General features: G+C 40.7%; 1 protein-coding gene across 2 annotated transcripts; it reads left to right on the top strand.

The window, feature by feature from the left end:
- The first annotated feature begins 483 nt into the window (after positions 1-483).
- On the top strand, positions 484-14,147 carry C4BPB (complement component 4 binding protein beta). Of its 2 annotated transcripts, none has more exons than XM_021003228.1 (6): positions 484-811; positions 1,370-1,543; positions 5,702-5,884; positions 8,022-8,115; positions 12,542-12,662; positions 13,948-14,147. In XM_021003228.1, exons 1-6 carry the CDS (start codon positions 754-756, stop codon positions 14,116-14,118), a joined length of 801 nt encoding a protein of 266 aa, XP_020858887.1. In that variant the 5' UTR covers positions 484-753; the 3' UTR covers positions 14,119-14,147. The 2 variants fall into 2 exon arrangements, with proteins under 2 accessions (XP_020858887.1, XP_020858886.1); XM_021003227.2 differs by lacking the exon at positions 484-811 and adding an exon at positions 1,135-1,280.
- The last annotated feature ends 538 nt before the right edge of the window (positions 14,148-14,685 follow it).

The following is a 14,685-nucleotide window of genomic DNA, read 5'->3' as shown; positions in this document are numbered from 1 at the left end:
TATTTTTAAACTTCCCTGCTTCCTCTTTTGGGAATAAAACCAGTAAGAATCAACAGGATACAGAGATATGACCCTTTGCTGGGAGGTTGCAGATTCCCACCAAACTTGGGTCCGTCCCCTTGCTAAAGAATATCCTTCTCTCCAGTAGAGGGGGCAAGAAACCAGCCTTTCCATAAAGCAGTGGTGTTTATCATCTCAAGATATGCACTCTCTGATAACTGGTGAAAGACCAGGAGACAATACCCATAGGATACCACCCAGAAAATAGACGGAGGTAGCACACACTTAGCATCTCTATCTTTCCCTTTTTTACCCTCCATGTTAACTTCAGCTTCTTTAGTCCTGACCTTTCATCAGGCATGGGTAGAGCACAGCTATTGGCAAATATTGACAGAGGTCAATAGCACGGCCCAAGGACTAGGTCTGTGAAATGAGGCTAAGCCTGTGGTACAAAGGTGATGGTCAATCATTGGTTCAGTATTCCCAGAAACCAGGTATTTCCAGAAACTAGGATTTGTTTTTCCCCCAGGGGACTTGGCTGCTTCATATTTTCCTTCACATTTCTTCATATTTTTGCAAAGGCTACCTTTTGCTTCTTAGCAGGCCGCTTTCTTGGCATAAGTGATCTTTAGAGTTCTCTTCCAGTAGACCCAGAGGAAAACAGAGATCTGATCTGGTCCCACAGAGTACCAGAATATTTGTTTTTATTGAAAGCAGGTGCCTTGGCTGGGATCCCAATCCTGAACAGACCAGATGAAGTCTTGGCTTGTGCCCTGCATTCTGTTTGCATGGCTGTTCCCTGCCTCAGCAGGTAAGTTTATTTCTTCTCAAGCTCTGCTGATGAGACACCTTAGACCAGACTTAGGTATAGAAGGACCTGCCTTAGGCTTCTTGCCATGCAACATCAGAGCACCTAAAACCTCCGTACATTGTAGGAGTTTAGTAAATATTACACAGCTCTATCTGAAGAGGCAATTCCAGATCACTTATGCCTTCCCTGAAATGGAGTGGGGGAGGGAAGGAAGGGAACAGGATTGAAATGCTACATTCCAAGATCCTGGATGACCAGCTGATTTCAGCCAGGCTGGGAGGAGGACCTTGACACTGAATTCAGTGAAAATCTTGATGTTCTTTCAGTAGTCATGAAAGTAGAAGATTGCTCTGGATTTGAAAACCCATTATGGAAGGGAGGGCTGAGGGTAGAGGTGAAATAGATTGAATGGATACAGGTATGAACCAGAATCTAAAACCTCAGTCAAGAGGGAAGCTAGGCTGCAGAGGTATGTAAAAGTCCAAGAAGGGCATCTCTCTTTCCTGTGTCAGGAGAGAATGAATCTTGACTGATGTCTTTTCCCTTTCTCTCTCACAGATCATTGTCTCGATCCTCCTCCAGTCAACTATAGCATTCTTGTAGTAACAGCTATAGAAGAAAGGTTTCTGGTGACTTACAGCTGCATCAGGGGCTACCACCTAGTAGGGAAGAAAGAGCTTTTTTGCAATAAAACCTCCTTGGAATGGGACTCCCCAGCACCCACCTGTCTCTGTGAGTTTGCTTCTCTTGCTTCTGTGCTTGGACTTATATGGAAAAGCTAACAGAGAAAACTAGTCTAGCTAGAAGAGAACTTAAGAAATCATCTAGCACTGCTTTTAGACAAACTGTACCCAAACTACACAAGAAAAATGTTATATTTATATTTAATATACCAGGGCCTCTATTTTTAAAAATTTCTAGGGATGAAAATTCAGTTACTGGACACATAGCAGATAGTCAACAGCTATTCAGTGAATCAAATTAAGTATACCTTTTGATGACAAATTCTTTATTACATTGAACTGAATGTGTTTTTCTAATTTAAATGTCTAAATTTTCTAATCTAATTTATTTTTGGGGGGGCTCATTGTAGAGATAATAAACAGTTATCCTTTGCCTTTTTCCCTTTACCAACTAGCTATTTAAGTAAGCACATACTATGTGCTAAGAATTGTGCTGGACCTAAGGATACAAAGCCAAAAAAAATTGCCCCTGCTCTCAAGGAATACATTCTACTGGGTGGGGGAGGGGACAGATACAAAGTGTTCACAGGTAAAGTAATACAAAATATATACTAGTTGAATAGTAGCAATTTTGGTGGGGAAGGACTATTTAGTGGAGGGATCAAGAATGACCTCATGTTGGACAGAGTCCTTAAATTGAGCTTTGAAATGAACTAAGGAGTCTAAAAGTGGGAATGAGGAAGGCGTGCATTCCAGGTAGGGTGGAGGGTCTGTGCAAAGGTATGGAAATGAAAAATGGATGTTATGTATAAGAAACATCAAAGTTGTCCTGTTTGGCTGGAATGTAGCTGGTATGAAGGGGTCATATAATTAGCTTACAAAGATAGGCTAGAGGCAGATTATGAAGGGCTTTAAATGTCAAAAAGAGGACTTTTATGCTGAATTATACTTGTGCATGCTCTTAAATAGGAAACAGGCTATTTCATTACACATCTTCACAGATTTCTGGAAGAAGGCCCACCAGATCTCTATATGGGTTGATAGAGAGCAGGCAGAACATATTTCACACACACTAAGGACTGGCCCCTTATTGAGGAGTCTTCCTTCCCCGATGTATTTGATCCTATGGGCCATGGAAAGCCACTGGACCTTGTCGAGGCAGTATGTGACATAATCAGACCTCCATATTAAAAATATCTCCCAGGTCACTGTGTAGAGGATAGATTGGGGGGGGCAGTAGATTTGGGCAGGAGGACTAATTAGGAGGCTGTTGCTGTAGTCCAGGTGAGGGATGATGAAGCTCTGGTTGATGAAGGTTGGCACTCACATGAGTGGAAAGAAAGGGACAGATGTTAGAGATGTAATAGAGGCAGAATTAGCAAAAACTTGGCAGTTGATTGGTTATCAGGGGTGGGACAGGGTTGGAGAGATTGAAGATTTGTAGATGTCTCCAAGATTTCGAACCCAGATGACTGAAATGATGGTAGAACCCAAACTAGAGTAAACTTGTTTATATGATACCAACTCTGTAAGAACCTAAGATCATAGATTTAAAGCTGGAAGAGGTCTTAGAAGTCTCCTTAACCTTTCCTCCTTATGACCTAGCTTTGACCTTGTAGTCATCTGTTACTCTTCCTGGCTCCCTCTCCAGTTTTTCTATGTCTAGGTGAATACCCAAGGAGCTGTGATTTCATCAGGTTGGAGAACTCTTTTGACAAAGGCAGACTCTATGTAGATGGCATTCTTCAGTGACTTAGGAAATACATTTCAGGGAGTTGTCTAAAGCCCAATGAGGTTAAGTGACTTGTCTAGGCTCCCATAGCTATTAAAGTGTCAAAGGCACTTTTTGAACCCAGGTCATTCTGACTCCGAACTCTATCTATTTCAACATACTGATTCTATGCCTATGCAGATAACAAAAATAACAGAATGACAGAGCAGAAAAATCACTGAATATGGAGTCACAAGCCCTGAGTTTGAGTCTTAGCTGTGACATGTTACTAACTGGGTCAATAAGCATTTGTTAAACACTTAGTGTGCTGGGCATACAAAGAAAGAAGAAGAAAAAAAACCCTGGTCCTTTCACCTCCCTCAAAGAGCCTACATACTAATGGTAGGGACAACATGTGAATAATTAAACATATACATAGCAAATGAAAGGTAATCTCAAAGGGGAAGGCATTAGCAGCTGAGGGCCGTGGGAAAACCCTCCTTTAGACAGTGGACTTTGAGCAGTCTTGGAGGCAGTCAAGAAACAGAGGTGATGGGGTAGAGTATTCTAGACATGGCAGATAGCCAGTGAGGGCACACAAATGGGAGACATAGTGCTGTGTTCCAGGAACTGCATGGAGATCAGTGACACTGGAGCATAAAGTGAGTGGAGGGAGTAAAACATAAAAAAACTGGAAAAATCCAAATGGGCCAGGTTATGAAGGTTTTTAAATGCCAAAAAGAGGGCTTTAGATTTAATCCTGAAGGCAAGGGGGAGTTACCCAAACTCACTGAGAAGGGAGTTGATATGGTAAGACCTGTACTTTAGGAAAATCTTTTTGTCCAAAGAGTGGAGAATAGACTGGAGTGGGGAAAGACTTGAGGGAGGTCACTGCAGTAGTTCAGGTGCAAGGTGTTGAAGGTCAGAACAAGAGGTCTGGCTATAGACAAAAGGGGACATATGCAAGATATCTTGTGAAGGTAGAGGCAATAAGATTCGACAATAGGTGAGATGTGTGGAATGAATGTAAGCAAGGAGTCAAGGATGACACTGAGGTTGTGAGCCTGAGTGACAGGGAGTATGGTAGTGCCTTCATCAGTAATAGGGATGTACAGGGAGTAGAAGGTTTTGGGGCTAAGGCAACAAGCATTTATTAAGCATTTACTAAGTGTTTGGTACTATGCTAAGCACATACAATACAAGCAAAAATAAACCAGTCCCTGCCCTCAAGGAGCTTACATTCTAATACAGAAAAAATAAAACACAAAAGGGAGCAGAAAAGTAGGGAGACAGGAAGTTACCTGTGCAGGGGTACCATGTCCAGGTGTAGAGAGTCCATAGAAGAGCTGTGAAGAGAGTGAAGGATGGCTGGCTTGAGCCCTTCCCCCAAATGGAAACTCAGAGAGGAAGTCACCATTGGGAGAAGAGTACTGGCAGAGTGGAGGAAGGTGTTGTTTATCCTTTGTTCTCAAAGAGGACCATGATGTTAGGAAGGTGATGCCATGACTTGCAAGTGAATTGGATTTAAGTGAGAGAGGGTGGCGCAAAGTCACCAGCCTCACATTCTCCTCTGGAGCCATCTGGGTCCAGTGGCCAGATATAGATCAGGACAACAGGAGATGGCCCCCAGAGTTAGAAATGGAGGAAGAAAGTAGCTAATACATGGTAGCAAAGTGAAGAGAGTCAGGTAATAAGTTGTTTTGGACATGTTGAAATGGAGGTGTCTATGGGACATTTAATTCTAGAGGTCGAAGAGTAACAAGTCACTAAATCTTTCCAAAGCTCAGTTTTCACCTACTAGCTGTGTCACGTTGGACAGATCATTTAACCTCTGTTTGCCACTGTTTCCTCCTTGGTAAGATGGGAATCATGCTAGCACCTACTTCCTAGGGTTGTTGTGAGGATCAAATGAAATGGTAATTGTAAAGCATTTAGCATACTGTCTGGCACATAGTAGGTACTATATAAATGTCAACTATTAGCTATTGTTATTTCTTCAACTGTATAGTGGGCACATATTTACACTACTTCACAAGGTTGTTGTAAAGAGAATTTTTTTAGCTTTATAAACTGCTATATTAATGTTGTTGTTATCATCATTAAAAACACAACCAGTCAACAGGACTCCAAAAATATATCAGTGCAGACGTAGCAAGATGACAATTCTACTCAGTGTTGGGATATTGGAAAATAGTTTGTTTAATTTCTTTTAATTATAGCTATAGTTACTGATTTATATTCACTGAGTGATCCACTAAGACCAGCAGATACTTTTCTCCCTTACTTTTGCAGAGCTAGGCTTTCCTTCCTTCTGCTTCTCTGTTGCTTGCTTTTTGACCCTAGGTACATTCTTGCTCTTGTTTATACTGAACTTGAATAGTTATTCCCTATTGCTTTCCATTTTGTTCCCAAAGAAGCTAGGTGCCTTGACCTTAGTCTCTTCTCCCTCCCCTTGGTATAACAAATTTCAGAGCCTTTCACTGTTTCCTCCTTTAGTGGGTCACTGTCCTAACCCTGTGTTGGTTAATGGTCAACTGAATTCCTCAAAGCTGGAGCCTGTTTCTGAGGAGGAAGTGGTCACCTTTAAATGTGACCCTGACTACATCCTGAAGGGCAGTAATTGGAGCCAATGCCAGAATGATCACACCTGGACACCTCCCCTTCCCATCTGTATAATGGGTAAGTCCAAGGGAGTCAACACTGAGCCTTAACAACACAAGTATGGGATAGGGGCACCTATCTGGGCATTTGATAAGGAATGGATACCTGCCATGTGCCATGACACTCTCTTCTACTTTATACCTGGGAAGATGAACAATAGTTGTCTAAGGAGCTAAGCAGGCATTCAATGTCAGAGTAGTAAGAGAGAGTGTTACATGATAGAAAGTTTCCTAACAGGCTCTCTTGGCTGAGTTTCCATCCCTACTTCTCTTGGGTAACTTGCTACTACCCCAACCCAGAGGCCAAGAAAATGGAAATTTTCCCTTCAAAGACTTCACCCCTTGGGTTAGTAGCTTGTCTTTTCTCCAGGGGTACCCCTTTCCCACATGTGCAGTGTACTTATTACATACAATAGATACCCAGGCAATTTGTAGGAACAAACATTTTTTACTACAGTGTGAGAGCATCTTCAGGTACAAATAGTATTAATTCCAAGTCTTCTCAGTCCAACTAACTTTGCCAGGCCCAAAGAATCACTCCACCTCTTTTAGACTCTCAATTATCCATTCTCACGTTGGTCGGTCGACAACAGAAGCTAACTCTAACCTGAACACTGGAAGTCTTTTTCTTGTTAATTAACCCCACACCACGGTGGAGTTCTTTTGCTCAGCTCTGTAGATCCACAGAGAAGCAGGAGTCTTTTTGTCTGGGTCCCAACTCCTCCACCTCAGGTTCAGTTCAGTCAGAATAACTCTCCTTTAAATGACCTGAACCCTGACTGAGTTAGAGACCCCTGACTTTTTATAGTAATGCCTTATTTTTTCCTTTATTTGGGAGTGCACATAACATACTGCTCATATCTCTTAGCTGAGTTTCTAAGCTTTTTAAAACTTACTGTATGTTTTGTTTTTATATCATCTTCACTTCCAAATATATTCCCTTCACCTCAACTACTCAGCCACCCTCTGTTTAAAAAAAAGAATAGAAAATGGAGAGGGGAAATCAGTAAAACTAACCAACATATCCAACTAAGTCTGGCCATGTATGCGATATTATGCACCTATTTTCTCACATGTCCGTAAAGAGACAAAGAAGGGAGGCAGATGTATTTTTTTTTCATTTCTTCCTTGGGACTGAGCTTGGTTATTATAATTACATGGCATTTAGCATGTTGTTATTTTCATTTACACAGTTGTATCCATTGTGTATATTGTTTTCCTGGTTCCTCTTTCTTTACATCTTAGCATCTGTTCATAAGCTTTTTCTATATTAATCCTTTTCTACGGAACAGAAATATTCCAAAGTGAGAATGATAGAAGAGATAGGTTCTGCCCTCCTTTAAGCAGAAATGGATGACCACTTGCTGGGTATGTTATAGTTGGATTTTTTTCATGTATGGGTTGAACTGTATGGCCTTGAAGTATCTTCCAAAAATCAAATTCCGTGAATCTGCAATTCCACACATTTCTGAATCACAATCTGCTTAGCCAACCTAGCCTCCAATCGATGCTAAACCTCCAATTCTAACCAGAATATAGAGTCACAAGTTTTAAAACTCTGGAAATAGCCTCAGACATCATCTAGTTCACCTTCTCCCTGCACTCACCACTTTCACTTTTACAGATGAGGAAACTGAGGCTCAGGCTTTCTTAAGATCACATAGCTAATAAATGACAGCCCTAGAATTGTAGCCAAAGTCTCCTAATTTCCGGTCTATCATTCTTTCCCTTATTTTAGAGTATTTCTCACCCCAAGTTCTTACCAGAACATTTTCTTTCAAAGGATTGCATCTATCACAATCTCCGGTCTCAAGTGATTACTTCTGAAGTATATATGTTCCATAAATGTTTGATAATTGAATAAATTAATGAATGAATATCTATTAGTTGCCTCTGTAATGGGTTTCTGCTTCCCTTCTGCTGTTACTAGCCAGGTTGGATATAGCTCCAAATCCACACAACGAGTTTTTGGGAAGGAGTTCTAATGCGTAAAAAACTAAGATTTGGATTAAAAGGGAGACAATAAAGAACACTTTTTGCTCACAAATGAAGATTTAGGAAAGTGAAAGTGATGAAGTTGGGTAGCCCTGTGCCTAGAACTACCTTTGTAGCTTGCTATAATGTTCACTCTGACAACCTTTTTTTTCCCCCCCAAGGACAGTGCAAATCTCTCACAAGGCCAAAGCACGGCCATTTTAAAGCAAGAGACTTCAATTCAGGGTCAAACATTACCTTCCACTGTGATGTCGGGTAAGTCAGACATCAGGCTCCTATCCAAGCCAAGAAGTGGTATCACTGGATTAATGGATATGTATATATAGTGTAATACCTTGGAGGGCATAGTTCCAAATTGTTTTCTAGAATGGTCAGGCCAATTCATAGCTTAATCAAGGATGGATCAATGTACCTATTTCCTTTATCCCCTCCAATATTTGTCATTTTCCCTTTTTGACAACCTTGCCTGTCAACATGACAGACATGGTATAGAACCTCAGAGTTAATTTCATTTCCATTTCTCTGATTATTAGTGATTTGGAGCACTTTATAATATGACTATTGATAGCTTTGATTTCTTCCTTTGAGAATTGATGATTCATATCTTTGTACATTTCTCATTTGGGAAATGGCTCTTACTCTTATGAATTTGAATCAGTTCCTTGTAACTCTTGAAAACAAGACCCCTATCAATGAAACTCACGGAAAAGATTTTTTGCCAAAGGTAAAAACCTGCTTCCTTTCTAATTTTAATTGCATTATTTTTGTTTGTGCAAAAGCATTAAAATTTTTTAAAATCATAACTGTATATTTTATCTTCCATAATTCTCTGTATACCTTGCTGTGTTATGGATTTTTCCCCTATCCATGGATCTGAAAGGTAATGTCTTTCATGCTCCTCTAAGTTGTTTATGACATTACCGTTTATGTCTAAGTCTAGTATCCATTTTGACCTTAGGATATTGTATATGAGATATAGTTCTATGTCTAGTTTTTGCCTGATTGCTTTCTGGTTTTTCCTTAAGTTTTTGTCTAATAGGAAGTTCTTATCCTAGTAGTTCAGGTCTTCGAATTTATCAAACATGGGCTACTAGGTTCATTTGCTACTTTGTTCCACTTATCACCTTTTCTTTTTCTTAACCATTTCCAAATCATAAAACTTTTTAAACAGTGTTTTATTAAGAGGTAAGGGTGGGGCAGCTAGGTGGTACAGTAGGTAAAGCACCAGCCCCAAAGTCAGGAGGACCTGAGCTCAAATTCAGCCTCAGACCAAACACTTGACACTTACTAGCCGTGTGACCTTGGGCAAGTCACTTAACTCCAATTGCCTTCCAAAAAAAGGTAAGAGAAGATAAAGAAAAGAAGTTATATAATCAAAGAACACAGACAAGTTTAGAGAAAGGTTTATAATCTTCATTGTGTTCATATTTCAGATTGGCTGGTGTAGCTTACCAATGACCTGGACCTCCCTCTTGTCTCAGTGATGTCTTCTGAGTGCCCATGGGCTTGGAGTTGAAAGACCTGGTTTCAGATCTTTCCTCCATCATTTACTAGCCATGTGATAATTGGATAAGTCACCTAATCAATCAGTCATCAAGTATTTATTAATCACCTATTTTACATCAGAAAAATATGCTGGGTTATTTTGAAGGTTGGAAGGGATTTCAGAGGTCAATTAATTCTGTTATCCATACACAAAAAGAATCCCCACTATGGTCATCCAGACTCTGCCTGAAGACCTCCAAGGGGAAAAAGGAAGACCTCTCAAAAGGAAGCCAGGTGGTGCAGTGGATGGGGTGCTGGACTTGGAGGCAGGAAGATCTGAGTTCAAATGTGGCCTCAGACACTTACTAGCTGGGTGACCCCGGGCAAGTCACTTAACCCTGCCTGCCTCAGTTTCCTCATCTGTAAAATGAGCTGGAGAAGGAAATGACAAACCAGCCCAGTATTTTTGTGAAGAAAACCCCAAATGGGGTCATGAAGAGTTGGACACAACTGAAATGACTGAACAACAACAAATTAGGCATTAAGGATAAAGAATATGAAAAAAATACAAAGAATAAAATAAGACCTTCTTTTACACTCTAACGTAAGAGGGCTTACATTATGGCAGAGGAGATGAGTACAAACAAAACTTACACAGCATAAATACAAAGATAATAAAAAAATAAACATCAACAAAGTTGTTAAATATAAGGTCATTTGGGAAGGCACTAGTAGTTGTGGGGATCAGGAAAGGCTTCTTACAGGAGGTGATGTCTGAGCTCCATGTTGAAGGAAGAGAGGAGGGAGTACATTCCAGGCATGGTGGACAGCCAGTGCAAAGGATGGAGATGGAGTGTTGTGTGCCAGGAACACAGAGAAGGCTGTTTTGACTGGATCAGAGTGTAGGAGAAGGAGTAATGTCCAATGAGACTGGAAAGTTTGAGGCCAGATTGTGAAGGGCATTACAAGGTAAACAGAAGAATGTATATTTTATCCTAGAGACAATAGGAAGCAAATGTAGTTGATTAAGTAGGGGATTACATGGTTAGATCTGTGTTTAAGGAAATTGTATTTTAAAAAAAGTTTAGTATTGAGATTTGGTTATTCAGTATAAAAGATGTATGAGCACTATAACAAATACAACTCTTACAAATCCATTTTGAAAAAATACATGCTAGCTGTTTACGTTGGTTTTGTACTTTTAATTGCTTCATCCATCAGTTTCTTTATGTCTCTGTATATCATAACTGCCGAACTCATACAGTCCTGAAGTTTAGGAACAGTGTAGGGGATGAGCTAGAGCTGGGAGTCACTGGAGGCAGGGACTCCAATTAAGAGGCTATTGGTAGGGAGCTAGGTGGTGCAGTGGTTAGAGCACCAGTCCTGGAGTCAGAAGGATCTGAATTCAAATCTGATCCCCGACACTTACCAGCTGTGTGACCTTGGGCAAGTCACTTAATGTTGATTGCCTCCAAATAAATCTTTTTTTTTAAGAGGTTATTGCAATAACCTAAGCAAAGGGCGATGTGGGTATGAACTAAAGTAGATGGAGGGAAGCTGTTAGATGCAAGAGAAGCTGTTGGAGTAGAGAAACAGCAAGATTTGTCAATTGATTGGCTATCTGGGGGTGAGAGTGAGGAGTCAAGTATGTTGCCCAAGTATTGAAGCCGGGAAACTAGAAGAATAGGAATACAGTTTCAGTTTCATTATCTGTCAAATGGGAATAATAACACCTCTAGTCCAAGGAATCTGAACCTTTGGTAGCATGGTGTAACCCGTGGAGCCTTTTTCAGAATAATGTTTTTAAATGCATTAAATAAAATATAGAATTCCAAAGGAAACCAACTGTATTGAAATACAGTTATCAAACAAGTTCATGAAAAAACCCCCAAATAAACCAAAAAGCAAGTTCATGAGCCTCAGGTGAAGATCTAGTACTTTCTTCATAGTGTTGTTGTACGGCTCAAATTTGATGTATGTGTGTGAAGCACTTTCTAAGCCTTCAGGTATTATATAAAGGTCAGCTATTTGAAGAGTGGACTCCATCTTGCCCTTGAATCGGATTGCATTAGATCAGTTCCACTCAGGAGCCAGAAGCAGATATCTTCTCTCTTCCTACTTATTTTTTCTTTTCTTTTTTCTTTCTTTCTTTCTTTCTTTTTTCTTTAAGGCAATTGGAGCTAAGTGACTTGCCCAGGGTCACGCAGCTAGTAAGTGTTATGTGTCTGAGGTCGAATTTGAACTCAGGTCCTCCTGACTCCAAGGCCAGTATTCTATCCATTGCACCACCTAGCTTCCCCCTTTCTTCCTATTTCAAAGAGCCCTTATGGGGCTCCATTAAGTTCCCATTTCTCGACTAAGGAAACTTCTAGATCCTACTTTATTTCCAGAGAAGAGATGACAATTGTGTCTTGAGTGACTTCACTGACTGGTCAAGCCTATCCTAGCTGAACAATTTTCTGAGACTTGTAATTCCAGTGCCTCAGGCCAAGGAAATCTTCTAAATGCCTTAAATATGCATTAAATATAATGTAAAGGAGAGACAGCCAGGTGGCGCTGGGCCTGGAGTTGGGAAGACATGGGTTCAAGTTATGCCAAATATATGATTGGGTTTAAATTTTCATTTGAAAATCCCCCCAAAAGAACCCCTAGCTCTATGGAAGGAGAAAGGGGTTCCACATACACATGAATAGTAGCCAAGCATTGGAAACTGAGGCGATGCCAATGAACTGGGTAATGGATGAACAAGTTATGACGTGAATGTGATGGAATACTGCTGTGCTGTAAGGAATGATGAAGGGGATGGTTTCAGAAAGCCCTGGAAAGACCTATATGAAGCAATGTGAAATGAGCGTAAGCAGGAGAACAAGCTAAACAGAAACAGCAACACTGTAAAACTGAGAAAGTCCTTAACCTCGGTGTTCTTAACTGTAAAATGGGGATAATAACACCTCCTTCCCAGGGTTGTTGCAAAGATCAAATGAGATAGTATTTGTAAAGTGCTTTTTTCAGTACTTAGCACACAGTTGGTGCTATATCAATGCTTATTCCCTCCACAAAGTCATCTACAATTGTGTAGCATCCAATCATGGATTTTAGGGTATGGGGGACCTCCTGCAGACCTTACTCTGTACCCCAGAGGACACAGAGGCCCCCACTGTCACTAAGTGTGGCTGTCATTTCATTTTTGTTCCAGGTACCGGTTAATAGGGTACCATAGCCTGCAGTGCATGGATGGGAAATGGAGTGATGAGCCCCCCATTTGTGAAGAGATCATAGAAGCCACCACAGAGGCCCCAGTGGAAGCAGAGAAGTCAGTAAGTAACAGCTCAACCTCATTGTCTTTGGGCATAGTGATGCTTGTGGATACACCAGCTCAAACTTAGAGCAATCCTTGTAACTCAGGGTTTCTAGGTCTCCCTTTTCATGGGTATCCCCACCACCAAGGCAGAACAAGATGTATGCTGGTGCTTTTATGGTGATTAGGGCTTGGGATGTTGTGGTTTTCCCATCCCTAAGTGCAAAGCCATGATACCAACTTTGGAATGAAAACCTAACTTCCCATTGGTACTATGAAGTACCCTTTTATCTAAAAGAGCCTAGTGCTTCTTGTGTGTGCGTTGTTTCTGTACTTCCTGGCACTTCTGAGGACATTTCCAGCATCCTAATATATGTAGGTAGTGCTGTCACTAACATGAACTTGTAAATCCCCTTCAAGCTTACAATCTAAGTGACACCATGGAAAGTGACACCATGATCATAAGATCATAGAGTTAGAGCTGGAAGGGATATTAGAGTTCATCTCTTCCAACCCCGTCAATTTATACATGAGTAAACTAAGACCTAGAGACATTCAGGGCCTTCCTAAGGTCACACAGGCTAGGATTCAAACCTGAGCTTCAGACCCCAAATTTTCCACTCTTTCTACCATACTACACTTCCACAAAGACATCCAGACACTGCAGGAACTCTGAATGAAAGGCGTTTTATTTTCGTGGAGACTTCTTTATTTTTTTTTAATGATCAGAGCAATTTCCCTCATAGATTTTCTTTTTATTTGTCTGAGAAAGTCACTCCTTCCTGCCTGAGCAAGCTCCTTCTCTTTGGGTTGCATTTTCCAGACCTGAAATAAAAGGATTGGATTTGGTGCTCTCCAAGGTTCCTTACAGCTCTCTTATTACATGACAATAACGAGAATCCCTTTGAGAGCTCCTGAACTTCTGAGTCCTCATTCAAGGGGGTTCCCATTCACTAGTGATTGTGTTGTTGTTGTTGCCCAGTTGTTTTTATCAGTCATGTCTGACCCTTCATAACCCAATTTAGGGTTTTCTTGGCCAAGATACTGGAGTGATTTACCATTTCCTTCTCTAGCTCATTTTACAGGTGAGGAAACTGAGGTAAATAGGATGAAGTGACCTGCCCAGGGTCACACAGCTAGTAAGTGCCTGAGGCTAGATCAGAAATCCTGAAAATGAGTCTTCCTGACTCCAGGTCTGGCATTCTATCCACTGCCCCACCTACCTATCGTAGTGATTAACTGTTCCATTTGAGTGATGAGCCCCAGTACCTTCTCAGCATTGTAATATTGCCTTCTTTCCTAAGTGTGCATTGCAGGCAAGGAACATTTGTGAAACTGTACAAAAGTTGATGTGGTGTCAAAAAGAAAGAGGAAAGACATTAGAGGAGCTGAAATACTCCTTGGAAGTCAAGAAACTCCAGCTGGAAAAAATAAAAGCTGTCATGAGCACAGAATTAAAGGCAGGAAGCTTTTGAATAAACTTTCTTTTTGATTCTGAAATTCATTTACAATTTATCTGACCTTTGTGTGTATGTATGGGGTGTGTGTGTGTGTGTGTGTGTGTGTGTGTGTGTGTGTGTGTGTGTAAGCATTATTATTATTTTTTTAAGAGCATAGAGACTTTCATTCCCTAACTGATAAATGGTCAAAGGACATGAATGGGCAGTTTTTAGACAAAGAAATCAAAGCTATCTATAGTCATAGGAAAAAATGCTCTAAGTCACTATTGATTTGAGAAATGCAAATGAAAACAAGCATACAGTTCACACCTATTGAATTGGCTAATATGACAGAAAAGGAAAATGACAAATGTGGGAGGTGATGAGGGAAAATTAGGACACTAATGCACTATTGGTGGAACTGTGAACTGATCCAACCATTCTGGAGAACAATTTGGATCTAAGCCCAAAGGGCTATAAAACTGTGCATATCCTTTGATCCAGCAATACTGCTACAAGTCTGTTTCCCCAAAAAACATTTGTGGGGGGGCTAGGCAATGGGGTTAAGTGACTTGCCTAGGGTCACAGAGCTAGTAATTGTTA

Source organism: Phascolarctos cinereus, unplaced genomic scaffold, assembly GCF_003287225.1.
Source record: "Phascolarctos cinereus isolate Bilbo 61053 unplaced genomic scaffold, phaCin_HiC Scaffold_5;HRSCAF=322, whole genome shotgun sequence".
Lineage (NCBI taxonomy): Eukaryota > Metazoa > Chordata > Mammalia > Diprotodontia > Phascolarctidae > Phascolarctos > Phascolarctos cinereus.
Note: the sequence above shows the minus strand (reverse complement) of the source record. Positions and strands in the feature narration are given on the sequence as shown.

Bases quoted from the DNA above. Each gene is read 5' to 3' on its own strand.
- C4BPB (XM_021003227.2), top strand. From the start codon at position 1,220: ATGGATACAGGTATGAACCAGAATCTAAAACCTCAGTCAAGAGGGAAG. The intron at 1,281-1,369 runs GTATGTAAAAGT...TCTCTCTCACAG, and splicing joins AGGGAAGCTAGGCTGCAGAG to ATCATTGTCTCGATCCTCCT. The intron at 5,885-8,021 runs GTAAGTCCAAGG...TTCCCCCCCAAG, and splicing joins CCTTCCCATCTGTATAATGG to GACAGTGCAAATCTCTCACA.